Consider the following 13,533-nt stretch of genomic DNA (forward strand, 5'->3'; position numbering starts at 1 on the left):
GCCATTATCTCTTAAACAAATATTATTATCACCATCATCATCATCATCATCAGCAGCAGCAGCGGCCGTAGTCTCATATCATCATTAGCCTAAACGCAAAGCCAGCCATAGTGTCGACATTTTGCCGTTTGGTGTAGAATAAAATAAATAAATTAAAAATGAGGCATCAGCATTATCTGCATGCAATTCCAATTAAAAATCTTGTAAACACAGTCGAAACCGCGTCGAATAGCCATTCATTAATTTCCATTTCTGTGCTGTGCTGTTAAATTGTCCGCGCTCCAAATGCCAATCTCAATGCGGCACGCGTACGCGTTGTGCATAAATGAAGTCTAATATTTATGAGAATGAAAAAATAAAATATTTCATAGTAATAAATAGATAGGCGTTGATCGATTTGTTATTTGTTGATTTAATTTAATGTTTGCTTTTTTTTTTTGTTTTTTGCAAGCGTCCAGCGAATGACTTCATCTCTAAATAAAAATTATTGTATGAGATATGTAATATTTAAAAATATATAGTAATAGTCGTTGCTATATAGTAAAATATTTATATACATACAATATTATAGATTTATTCCACTTGCACGCGGTACTGGGTTGATGATTGCATCTTTTTCGCTAACTGATTCACCGGAATGATAAAATTGAAACTGAAGAAGAAACTGCTTTAATTTTCAACTTATGAAATAGCTTCTGGAATATTCATGTTATATAGTGCGCAATTAATCATTAGCTGTTTGCTGCTTTTCATATCCCTTTTTATTAAAAACTGGAAGCAGGTGGGGGTTTTCGTCCGCATTTGCTTCGGTAATGGGAAAACAGGACCAAGTTCTTTCTAACTAGCAACAATAAATATTAACGATTTTAAACAAAAATCTGAAATCGTGAGAAAAAGCGTTAACATTTTTCTAATAGTTTCATTAAAATTTAATTCTTTTTCATTCTGTTGTCGCACACCTAAATAGTATCAATAAGTAATAACGAGTGTCGAGAAGACCAAAGCCATTTAAATTATTTTTTAATATTTTTCCTTTTAAACTTTGTATTAAAAAGTATCGATTACCGAATAAATAGTATCGATAAATAATAACGTGTATCGAAACAAGAAATTCAAATTTTTTTAAATATTATTAATTCTGGTAAAAACGAATGTTGATTACTGAATTCATAGTGTAGATAAATGGTATCGAGTATCGAAAAGAACTGTTTAAATGGTGCATGCATTTTTTTGAAAATTTTTCGTATTAATACTATTCTCAAAAAAAGTATCGATTACCGAGTGAAGAGTTAAAAACATGTTTTAAATTTTTTTAAATATTTTATATTTTAATTCTGGTATCATAAAAATGGTAACGGATAAATGGTAACGAATATCGAAGAACAGTTTAAATAGTGAATAAATCTTCTTCTTGCAAATTATTTTTTTATATTTTATGTTCTAAAAATTGTTTCCCTGTGCAATGTGTAAGCATAAATAAATTTTTTTGAAAGAGACGAAATGAATTTGGAACAACCATGTCTTTACGGATCTTAATTTAAATTTAAGTTGATGTTTATATAGGATAAACGAGTGTAAAGATAAACGGAGCGTATAAGTACCTCTGTACCGCCAAGTTGGCTTAACTTTCTTTGCTCGCTTTTGGCACTTTTTTGCCTAATTTTAGGACATTTTTCACATTTCTAAAAAGGAAATAAAGAATCAAAAACTTGAGTTCAATAAAATTTCAATCATGTAAAAGTACCCAAAAAGTACAAAGGAGAAAAAAAAAATATTTTAAAGAGTGGCTCACGAATGAGAATGAATAAAGTTTATAGAATATATAAGCAATGTCACCTTTCAATTCCCAATAATTCATGTTGAGAATCGAATTTTATTGACGAGAATCGGAGGAGTAGAATTCCAGAGCCTCAAGCTTTCTAATTAAAAGTCCCCTTCTATTCGTCACTTCTCTGCTCGCTAGCTCTCTGCTCGACGAAAAAATTTGCATGTGAAACCAGCAACAAAGTTATCGAACAAGATTCGCCGTTAGCGAGTATGCTTATACGTACATATCTACAATAATAAAACTGGTATACCCCACTATTTTACAAGCACATGTAATTTAAGGCAGGGCTATTCCAGCGGTGCCAGGATATGTTTTTTTATATCAGTTGCTTCCTCTGCCATTTTCGCCACTTGCTAACGCTTGGCGAAAAGAAGAGGCCTAAAGTAAACGCTATCAAATTTTATTTTTACAAATAAGAAAGGCTTGAAATTGTAACTCTGTAACCTTTAAGGTCCTTTAGGATAAAAGAAGCTTAAATCAGTTTTTTATTAATTAATTATTTATACATAACAACTATTTTTTTTTCGACATTTGTGAAGCGAAACTAAACAGTTTATACCAAATTTATGGAAGGGGCGTCTTTCTCATGGCAACTCAACGATGAATTTCAAGGAAATATTAAATAAAAAACAGTTGTCCCATAGACCATAGAACAAGTAAACTATGTATATAATTTAGAATTAAAATTAGTGTATAAAGTTTTGAATGTTATTAAGTAAGGATTCGCTGTATATGAAGTACATATGTATGTGAAAATTATATAATTATAGCACCGATATTAATAAGATTTCTGCTCTTTATTTAGAATAAAAAAATAAAAACTAATAAATATTTAAAATCAACAAAGTTTTCCTGTCCAAATTTTTTTATCGCATTCATTGATCTTAAATTAGTAAGTAATACATGGCTTAAAGCTAAAGCGTGTACCCAGACTATAAATCAATAAGCATGTATATATTTACATACATATATTTGTAAGTTTCTTTATGCATATACGCCTTGTCTAAGACTCCCCTATGCTTTATGTTGCAATACAAAGTATTTTACTATTTTTAGACACCACTGACGCCATAAACACAACTTTTACCCACTTGTTGATCTACCATCGCAGATCGCACGCTTGTTTGTATCAACTAACCGTAACCTTACCGCGCCTTCATATCCATATATGTATTAATATGTTTATAGTGTAGTACTCGTGCCGACTTGTATGATCCTTTTTGTATAGAGATAACATCGTCTGGCGGCACCTTCAATGGGCTGGCGATCAATTCACTTAACCAGAAATAATGCAGGCAGAGCACCGCAGACAAACAATAAACATATACGAAAATATAGAAGCAACAAGTAAAAATAATATGTTGTCGGTAACGCCTTTGACTCTGGCATACAATTTTATGCAATGCCACCCAATGGAACCGTACGAACCACATTATAAAAGTTCTATTTTTAGAATTGCATAGTACTCATACGAGTTACACAGAGCGTAGACAATACAAAATATTTACGAGTGCATATACATGCATACATACAATATGTTGATACTTATGTATGTTTGTATGCCATTACATCCGAGTATACAGACCATGAGGCGCGTTCAAGCTTACATTCCGCCTTGTTGGCCAATCGGTCTGCCGCAATCGGCTCAATGCAGCAACTATTAAACGCCGCCTATTTATCGGCCATAACAGCCAGTCGCTAGCCTACTGATTATGCCGCCAAAAGGAAGCGTCAGCGGTCGAATAGCTGCAGTCACGAAATATTCAAGGTTCAACTTGGCCCATATCCATTTACCCAATTCTTTAAATACAGCAGACAGAACGCACATGCATGCAAATATACAAACAAAGCAAGTACAACAAAAAAAAATAACAAATCGAACCAATGCTACTATAGGCAGACTCAATTTAAAAATAGCGAGTCATAAACAGACACAGCGTAAAAAAAGAACGGCGACTAAAATAGCAGACATATAAATATCACGCCCGCGACTGATATGGAGTGCGAGTAGTGGTGGGATAGCGGCGAGTAGGAGCACAGCCTTAGAGTGGAGTGGTAGAAACGAATTAAAAATAGAGCGTCAACACAATTCACAGTGTTATCGATAGTGTCGATATTCGAAAGTTGTTGATGCGGGAAATACATTTCCGAATAAAAGAGTTCAAAGGTTTCTTGGAAGGCCTAAATAAATAGGCCAGAATTTTTTTTTCCATTTCTGGAAATAAGTTCAAGTGCTTCGAAGTGACACCTGTGGTTTCATCAACATGGGAGTATCTCTAAAATCCATATGCGTCTTCATTTCCTTGTCATCTTTTAGGTTTAGGTTTAGTATTTTGCAGTGATAGTGGCAGTTTTTGCTTTATAATCGACAAATACGATAATTTCCGAGTCCCAAAATTCATAAAACATTTTTTTTTTGTCATTGCATAGATTCCTCTTCGCTCAGTTTCATAGTAATGCCCCAAGCTTCCTTTGCAATAATAATATTGTTAATGAGTTCAACCCCTTTCAGGTTACAAAGATTATAAAACTTTTCTGAGCGGTCGCAGAAGTGGTTTGATCTTCCTCGACGGTCTTGGCGATGACCTTAGACATACCAAGGTAGTCACGAATAATATTCAAAATGGATAATATCGTTACCATTTTGACTATTTTATTTTTTCTAATCTGAAAGTGTATCTTCTGTAGAACAAGTTTTTCGACATTTTCAAGTATTTCGGGGAACGTCGTCTAAACCTGAGCACTAATCGTTTTCATTAGACTCTCTTTCATTATAGGTATAAGAATTCCCGCACCCAGCACGAACCCCAATTTACTACATAGCTAATATTTCCTTCCCGACTAACTTATACATCCCGCGATATCCCAATGAACTAAATTTCACGAAGACTTTGTATGTAAAACTGTATAGAGTCTTCAAGTAGTCCAAAGAAAACAAAATCCGTCCTATCCAATATCTCCGATTCGTGATCTATTTCACCACATTCTCGTACCATATTTTACTATAAGATGAGTATCAATAAAATGGGCCTTTAAGATACGCGACGACCCGGACCCTACGCTTTTAGAGCTGGCTAATGAGCTCTAATATGATGCTCAGGCTCCTAAATCTGAGTAAGCATTTTTTCTCTCCTTTGGGTATGTGCAGCTTGGCTTTCAAATTATTTTAAAGTAGTGTAATTCACGCTAATTTAAATATTAGTGTGGCAAGTTTTTCTTATAATTTCAATATCATGGAGGTGTATTCGAAGATCAATGAGCAATTCAAAACCTTTGATATTGATGTGATCTTACGAAAAACCTTCCTGTTTTCTTATAGTTAAAAAGCCTCTTTATAAGATGTTAACTTATGGCAAATCTCATTTTCTGGTTCATCTTCAGAGGCGTTGGCGAACGATTCTTGAGAAACTATAATATTATCTTCATAATTTATGAAGACTTCATTATCTAAGTTACGGAGTCTTCGACGTGATTGGTGTATTTGGTTCTGAACAAGATTAATAACGTTGATAGTGGAAACTAGCGTCATTAGATAAGTCTGTTTTCCCAAAATAAGCCTTCTTTAAACAATTTTTCACTGCCTGTGGACTTACTTGCTTCCACGCCTTGGGAAATCTAACAAATTTCACAGATTTTAACAAATCCAAGGCAGAGTTGTAAGTTTTTCGCTTATGAGGGAATAATGGGAGGGTTGTTGTGGAACGGGGAGTTGTCCGCTGAAGAGAGAGAAATTAAAAAAAAACCGCTAAGGATTTTTCTGGGACTAAAAAAAGGAATTTTATGTTAATTCTGTATCTTCTAAATCTACCTTATTATTATTTATCACTTTATTAAGCCACCATTTTCTTCTTAAATTAAATTCTTTTATTAATCATACAATATCTCTATTATGAATTTCTTTCCAGATGTGTTCCCGCAACATTAAGATCTCGGTGGTGCTGTTTCTTGTCTTGATTCCACTTATCACAGCCTTGCCACACAACAATCACAATTTGTCAAAGCGAAGCAATTTCTTCGACTTAGAGTGCAAAGGAATTTTCAACAAAACCATGTTCTTCCGCTTGGATCGCATTTGCGAAGACTGTTATCAACTCTTCCGCGAGACGAGTATACACCGACTATGCAAGTAAGTTGTCGCTACAAAATTTATACACAGAGTAATTGAATTGTATACTACCAAACACAGTGGAAGCGGAACGACTGTGAAGCATTTTCGCTCACGAGTTTTAGTTACATCCCATATGTAGTGAGATGACAATAAAAATATCAAAACCGACTATAATTACCAACTCGAATTAGTTTAAACTGGTTATTGTATCTACTTTTCAAAATCCTTCCTAGGCCGGTTAGCTGATCAAGGCTATTAGATGAATTGGCTTAGGCGCGAAATGTAGAGATGGTGCGAACTTATTGCACGGGAATCCTGGGCAATAAAAAGCGGAGCATATGTTGATTAAGTGAGCATTGGCTGTGAATAGTTAGAAGGTTACGCCACTCTCACATCCCGAATGCCTTTGTGTCAGTATTGTGCAGCTGAAGCGCTTCGTGTGCAGTTGCTGGTTAATAACCTCATAGTGCGGCGTTCATGCGATCAGAGTTGTTGAAGGTATTAAGAGATTCTGAATGATTTCGTTTAAGTCCTGGCAATACACCGTCTGGTTCAGAGGTTGTCGGATGCATGTCCAATTGAACTTCTTCGTCTGTTTGACTATCCATTTATCTGTCTGTGTGCATACGGATAGTTCTTAATAATTTCTGAATTTTTCCGCAATTGAATTTGACTTGTTTTAAGTTATTAGGAACGAAAATAAGCATTACACCAAAGCGCAGCTTTCTAAATATTTATTTGATACTTTCAAAACTGAAAAGCTAATATTTTTTATATAATTTGTCAAAACAGGTGATTCGGTTGGATACAGATTTGAAGTCAATATCATGAATCAGTACTCTTGTAACATCAAATGATACAAGACGTTTTTTCTAATAGCGGTCGCCCCTCGGCAAACAGTGGCGCCGGTACTATAGCAGCTAATTATATAAGTATGTATATCGATTCCGTTCAGGCATTTTTGATGTTAAAGAAAATGTCGATAAAATCACAGAAATAATAGAAGTTCACCGGCATGTCAGTAGTCGTAGCTGTCAGTAGTCGAGCTAAAGACAATAACACCGTTTTAAACTATTTGCACAAAAATTTTATGATGAAATAATGGATTTCTTTTTCTCTAAACTAGGTAGGTAGGTAGGTGAAAGTGTTGAAGTGCACCTGGCACTCCTCAAGTAGCACTAAAGCGCCGTTTTGATACTATTATAAGACCTCCAACAGGCATATATCTACAGCCAACCAGAGCTGTTGATATAATGGAGAAGATTGATTGGATTTAGGTTGGCGCACTGCCCCAGGCTGTCGAAGAAAGGAGCTCCCAGTGACCTTAGTCTTCTAGCTGCCAAACCCAGACATTCACAGAGAAAATGCTCTACAGTCTCCTTCTCTGAAAGGTCCCCACAACTTCTGCAATGGGGGTTAAATGGTAACCCTAGCTTTTCCGCGCGTGTGCGTATTGGGGAAAAGGGTTTTCGAAATAGTATATGAAGAAATTGAGCGCCATCTTTTCTGCGCTTTCCTGAGAAATAATTTTTGCAGTCCCCCTTTAACAACTATTAAGGGGATGCCGATGACCGGGTAGGAGGTCTCTGAGGCCAATTCAGTCCCCTTCCTGGCAAGCTCATCAGCAATTTCATTTCCTTCTATGTTCCTATGTCCTGGAACCCAGATCAGAGAAATGTTACCTGCACATCCAAGAGGTTTGATCTTTTCTTTACAGGAGTTAACTAATTTCGCTCTGCACCATGGCGTCGTCAGAGCGTTAATAGCGGTTTGGCTATCGGAGAAAATGTTAATATCTCTCTCCCGCGTGCCATAAGCATTTTGCATGCCTGCAAGATCGCAAAGACTTCTGCTTGAAAAACACTAGCAGTGTTCCGCAGTTTAAAGCAGATAGATAAATTGGCTGAGTTAGAGGAAACCCCTGCTCCGACTCCCGATTCCATCTTGGAACCGTCACTCTCTCTCTTCGCTTCTCTAAACTAAAAAGAGTCGATTTTATTTCGTTTCCACTGTGTTATTAAATTACATAATTTATTTGTTACTTATAGCTTAGAGTAAGTAGGAAATTCATGTACTGAAATTACTTACATAAAAATAGCAAATTTATTAAAAGATTAAAAGCATAGGTTCACGCACATTCCTCTGATTCTGCCAAGAAATTGCTTAATATACTCTTTAATGTTTAATATACAAAAAAAATTATTTCCAATAAGCAGAAGAGAAAGCATTCTTAGATAATTTATAATTATCGCCAGAAAAATAAATTTTAGTTATAACTTAAATTATTAAAAATTATATATCCTTACCAAAGGAAGGAGGAAAGGTATCGTATGAATTACTAAACAAATGGTTTTTCTAGTTATACTTAGTGTATGACAGTGACCTAAATTTTCTAAAAATAAAGTCACCAGCGATCGCAACGCAAAAGAAAACGCTACGGAAATATCTTCAAATAAAGTACACACTTTTGATTTGTTGGTGGCTTGAAAAAGTTCACGGTGTCCTTTACTACTCGTATAGTCAAATCTTGCCCCAATCTTTTGGTTAGCATACGAGTACCTCGTGGAAAGAACATACTCATCTTCCTAGATAATCATCAATTGACCTTCTTCCTTTACATATCTATGCAAACAGATGCACTGGGCAGCCAGAACAAAGGTCACCAATCGAGGCATGTAGTGTGTGCTTTAAGTACGTCGAATGGAACAGAAGTTTACATTCCCTTGTTTAAAATTTGTTTGTCATGTTTATGCTCATCTTGGTGTCTCTGGCGGACAAGCCTTCTGATGAAGTAAATATTTTCTCTCTCAAATCTGCTAAGCTAACACTAAACAGCGATTATCTATTCAGACGCTTCTGTAATAAGAAATATTTCAAAAATAAATTGATTATTATAGCTGTTAATGCATGTATTATTATAATAGGTAATTATTGTTTAAGCATATTTTATTTTTCACATACATATAACAAAACTATATTCCCCTCTTATCTCTGAGGTACAATATCGGATGTATACTTACATATATTGAAGTGTTATTGAATATTAAAAAAAGGAAATTCATACGTACATACATATCAGCAAAGAAACATGCAGGCATACATATTCGTATTTTATGCTACAATATTTTTTTCGTATATTGTTCTCATTTATACAGGCTTAATTGTTTTACACATGAAACATTTGGCGAATGTCTCAAAGTTCTAATGATACCCGAAGAAGAAGTTACTCAGCTTCAATATTTTGTTAAGGTTATAAATGGTTCGCCAATGCCATTTGCTATAGCAAATATGCAATGAAGAGATGCGGAAAACCCTTTTTAATTAGATATAAAACCAAAATAAACATATAACCCAAAAACATGCAAATATATTTTCTAGCGCATAACTGAAATATTCTGATTTTATCATACATATGTGTAATATGAATCAATTAAAAACGAATTGCCATTGCTGCTGCTACTTCGTTCAATGTTTGTATTTGCGCGTATGTTTCTCTCTCTACAATATCTTTTTTGCAAATTTGTTTTTTTTTTTATTTCTTCTCAGTTTAAGTTATATGTACATAAAGTTTTACTTTAATAGGTTTATTTTTGATATGGATAGATAAAACCACCAAGTAGTAACTACACTACATCAATTTGTCACTAAGAAGTGGCATTTCAAAATTTCTTTCAAAATCACAAAAATGTTAACAATATCTGAAAATCAAGTCAATACTTTTTTCAGTTCCATTCATTTAATTAAAATATAGTAACAAATTTTACCAACGGCAACATCGCACTTAACAGTGACGGGCAACATAAAAGTGTTAACATAAATGTACATCAACATTTTCATGTGCGAACTATTATGGTACTGAAAATTCCAAAATACTAAATAAAAAAAGTATTTTTATCAAACTCCAAAATGCAGTTAAGAACTCTGCTCCGCATTGCCATCGGGCAGGTTTCGGAGAGTATTTATGTGCATACATTTCTATATTTCCATGTAAAGTGAATCTGCATCTCTTGATGTTATTTGTCAGCTACCAAGCATTTTTATTGCCATGTTGTAAAGTATTTACTTTTCCATTATTGCATTTATGTTATAACAATGTAAACAATAATCACTTTTATAAAAATCTACCACACCGAGCGAAATTCAGTACCGCATACGGTTTGTCATATTTATGTTCCTGCACAGGATTCTGACTACGCTTGAAGCTATGCATCTGTAAGTAGAGCTGGCGCTGTTAACGTAATTTTACGCTGTTATGTTATGTGGAACAAGCTAAAGAGTTAAATTAGTTTGACTACAAAATTAGTTGAAAAATCTAGTTTTCTTCCCATGTCTGAATGCATCCTAGAACATTCGGCGAAAGAAAATTTTAAATATTTTCGCGAAACACATGAATGTTTTGCCGCATCCACGTCAACTACTATTAGTTCCCAATACGTATCTCAAATCCAGAGACCAAATTCGAATATAGCGCCTTGGAACTAATCACAAATTGTGCGATGTAAAAAAAAAACAAAAAATATGACGCCTATTTATTTCTCATTTTATTTTAATGAATTTTTACATAATACTAATTTTTCTTTAAATTGTTGTTTTAAAATCAAAAACTTTTATTACTATTAAGTTCTCATATTAGTTGATATAATTTGATTTATTAATTTTTTGTATATTTTGTTTTTCTTTCTCTTTTATTTTTAGGAAAAACTGCTTCGATTCGAAATGGTTTGGAGAATGCTTAAAAGTGCTATTAATACCATCGGAAGAGATTTCGAAATTACAGCACTTTATCAAAGTTATTAATGGTTCTCCAATATCATTCCCACAGTCGGTCCCAACATAACTTTAGTTTACATAGATGCAAAACTCTCCAATTTCCAATTAATTTGTACTTATTTATTATTCTATTTTACGATTTGTTTTAATTTTTGTTTTCTCTTTTGCGTTTTTAATTATATTTAATTATTTTTTATGCTTAATATATGCTTAATTTATTTTAAAGTAACAATCAAAATCTTAAAAGTTAATTAAAATAAACAAAAGCATGCACACACATGCAATTAAAAAAAAAAAGAATGAAATTCAAAATATTTATAATCTTATTTATTTTATAAGTAATTGTACTTTATACAAAAAGAGAATTAAGGAAAATTTTAATAAGAAATTGTAAACTATCAACTCAAGTTTTGAGCGTGCAGAAGTCGAGCATTAATTGCTAAGGTTAAAAGCGAAATAGCGATAGCAAAATATTTACATTAATTAATACATATATATATGTGGACGTGTACTAATGAGATAGAACGAGATCGATAGCTATACGATTGGTGAGCTTGTGTGCAAGAGATTAAAAGTAAATAGCGAAAGTGAAGCGCAATGCGACAGTTAGAAATCGCGTCAATTGCAAAACGTAAAGCAACACATTTCTACATACATACAAACTTACACCAATAAAAAGTGGCAAACATACCGTTATAGCACAATAATGCAAATTATGATGCAAATTTGGGAAACATAAGGGAACACATATTTTGCTTTATCCTATTCCAAACATATTCAACATCACTTAAGCAGGAACAATCATAAAACACGTCTCGTGAAAATTTACATTTAAATAAAAGTATTGATTTTTGTATTTATGATATTTTTCCATTTTTATAGGCAAAAAATCCCCAAGAACAACTTTGTGCTTTTTTTAATTCAGTTTCACTCATACACGCAAAAAATTAGAAACTATATTGCAGTAAATGCTAAGTATTTTTCCATTAACAATTTAAATAAAAAAAAAATTAATAACTAAATTTTTTAGCAAATGAGAATATTTCTTTATAAATTGCAATTTGTGAAAAACACACTAAAATCCATTTACAATAAAAAAACACACCCACATTTTTACAAAAATATACACACTTTAAATACTGTAATTAGACCAACACACTCATCCATGCATACATATACATACATATAATATAATGCGTAGGTACATATGTATGTATGTATGCACATTTTAAATGTTATAAGACAGTTGGAGCACTTTTAAGAGTTTCTAAACTTTTTTTTATAAAAATATATGCTAGGATTATATACAAAAACTATGTACTAAATATTTAAAAACAAAAAAAATGTGAAAAAAATTCGAAATATTTTAAAATCAAAAAAAGATGGCATCAAGTTATGGTAAAGAAACGCATACACACATATGCACATATACATACACTGTTGAGTACATGTGTGAATGCCGAAGAAATTTGTTAGCAAATATTTACTGAAATTATTGTGATAAAGTAGTAGAACGACAAGCAAGAATAAATATGTAGTAGGAAGTATGATGTAAAAAAGATAATAAACAACAACAACACACCGCTAAGCAAGCAATTGAAAAAACCAAGCATCTGACAGCCGACATTTGCATCATTGAAGACGATAGGAAAGCGGAAGCAGCTGTCACAAATTGATAGAGCCAACAGTACTGCGATAAATTCTATATATGTACATACATGACTATTCGCAGAAGATGCATTACAACAGCAAAGGAATGGCATTAACTGAATGTAAAGCATAGCAGATCAACATGTCTATGTACATTGTTAACAGCGCGCTGCAGGCCTTTGAACTGTTAAGACCTGTGTAATACACACAAACCACAACTACATGTACCAGTGCAATAACAACAATGTTGAACTTTTGATTTTTCGGTACGTTATTATTTTTAATTTTTATTTCATTTTCATTTTAAGTTTGTTTCTATTTTTGCACAGTCTTATTGGAGGCTGTTGTATCATATTAAAAGCTACAAAAAGTAGTTTTTCTTGTAATTTTTTGTGTTTCGTACAAAACAGTTTTAACTTTTTAATAACTTGCTGTTTTAAGGATTGCAACACATTTTTTAATAAAATTATTTTATTTCTGGCCATTTTTCTAAAATTATTATTTTTTCTTTAGATAACATCACTTGAATTGCTTTAGTTTGCAATATTTTGCAATGTCTTTGCATTTCGAGCAAAAAATTTAACTTACATAACTTATACATGTAATATACAGTTTAATAAAAATTAATTTTTTTTAATTTTTTTAAATTCAGATTTAAAAATTTTCAGCCTAAAAAATAAATCATAACAAAAATTAACCTTTAAAAAACTTTTCGCATGAAAACAATTGCAGAATTATTTCTTAAAAATTGTCATTGAAGTTAAGCAAGAAAAAATATTTAAAACCTCTTTTCATAATATAATTTTTTTTTAATAAATAAATAATTATAAATTCTTTACGAAAAGTTGTACTTGAAATATTTTTTCCAAATTTTCTTTTAACTAAAAACCTTCTCCAGTGAAAACAACTTTATAACGACTAAATAATAAAAAAATGTGATTAAAGTTTTAAAAACAATAACAATTTTTCTATTTAAATTTTTTATTCTGAAATTTGTGCTAATCGGCGGCCGCCGTAGACGAATGGGTTGGTGCATGACTACCATTCGGAATTCACAGAGAGCACTTAGGTTCGAATCTCGGTGAAACACCAAAATTAAGAAAAACATTTTTCTAATAGCGGTCGCCCCTCAGCAGGCAATGGCAAACCTCCGGTTGTATTTCTGCCATGAAAAAGC

The 13,533-nt window shown here is 32.7% G+C and overlaps 1 protein-coding gene across 10 annotated transcripts in view; it reads left to right on the forward strand.

The window, feature by feature from the left end:
• Positions 1-13,533, forward strand: part of LOC128867760 (ion transport peptide) — a 120,988-nt gene that overhangs the window by 104,982 nt on the left and 2,473 nt on the right. For 8 of the 10 annotated variants that reach the window (XR_008455019.1, XR_008455022.1, XR_008455024.1 and 5 more), the window contains 2 exons: positions 5,734-5,954; positions 10,632-12,622. Coding sequence is in view for 2 of the 10 variants with exons in the window: in XM_054109231.1 (XP_053965206.1) it covers positions 5,734-5,954; positions 9,092-9,233 (363 nt within the window). In the remaining 8 variants the exon portion in view is untranslated. Of the gene's footprint in view, positions 1-5,733; positions 5,955-9,091; positions 9,449-10,631; positions 12,623-13,533 lie in introns of those variants that run through there. The other 2 variants (XM_054109231.1, XM_054109232.1) reach the window with 2 other exon arrangements.

Source organism: Anastrepha ludens, chromosome 6 (genome assembly GCF_028408465.1).
Source record: "Anastrepha ludens isolate Willacy chromosome 6, idAnaLude1.1, whole genome shotgun sequence".
In the NCBI taxonomy this organism is placed as follows: domain Eukaryota; kingdom Metazoa; phylum Arthropoda; class Insecta; order Diptera; family Tephritidae; genus Anastrepha; species Anastrepha ludens.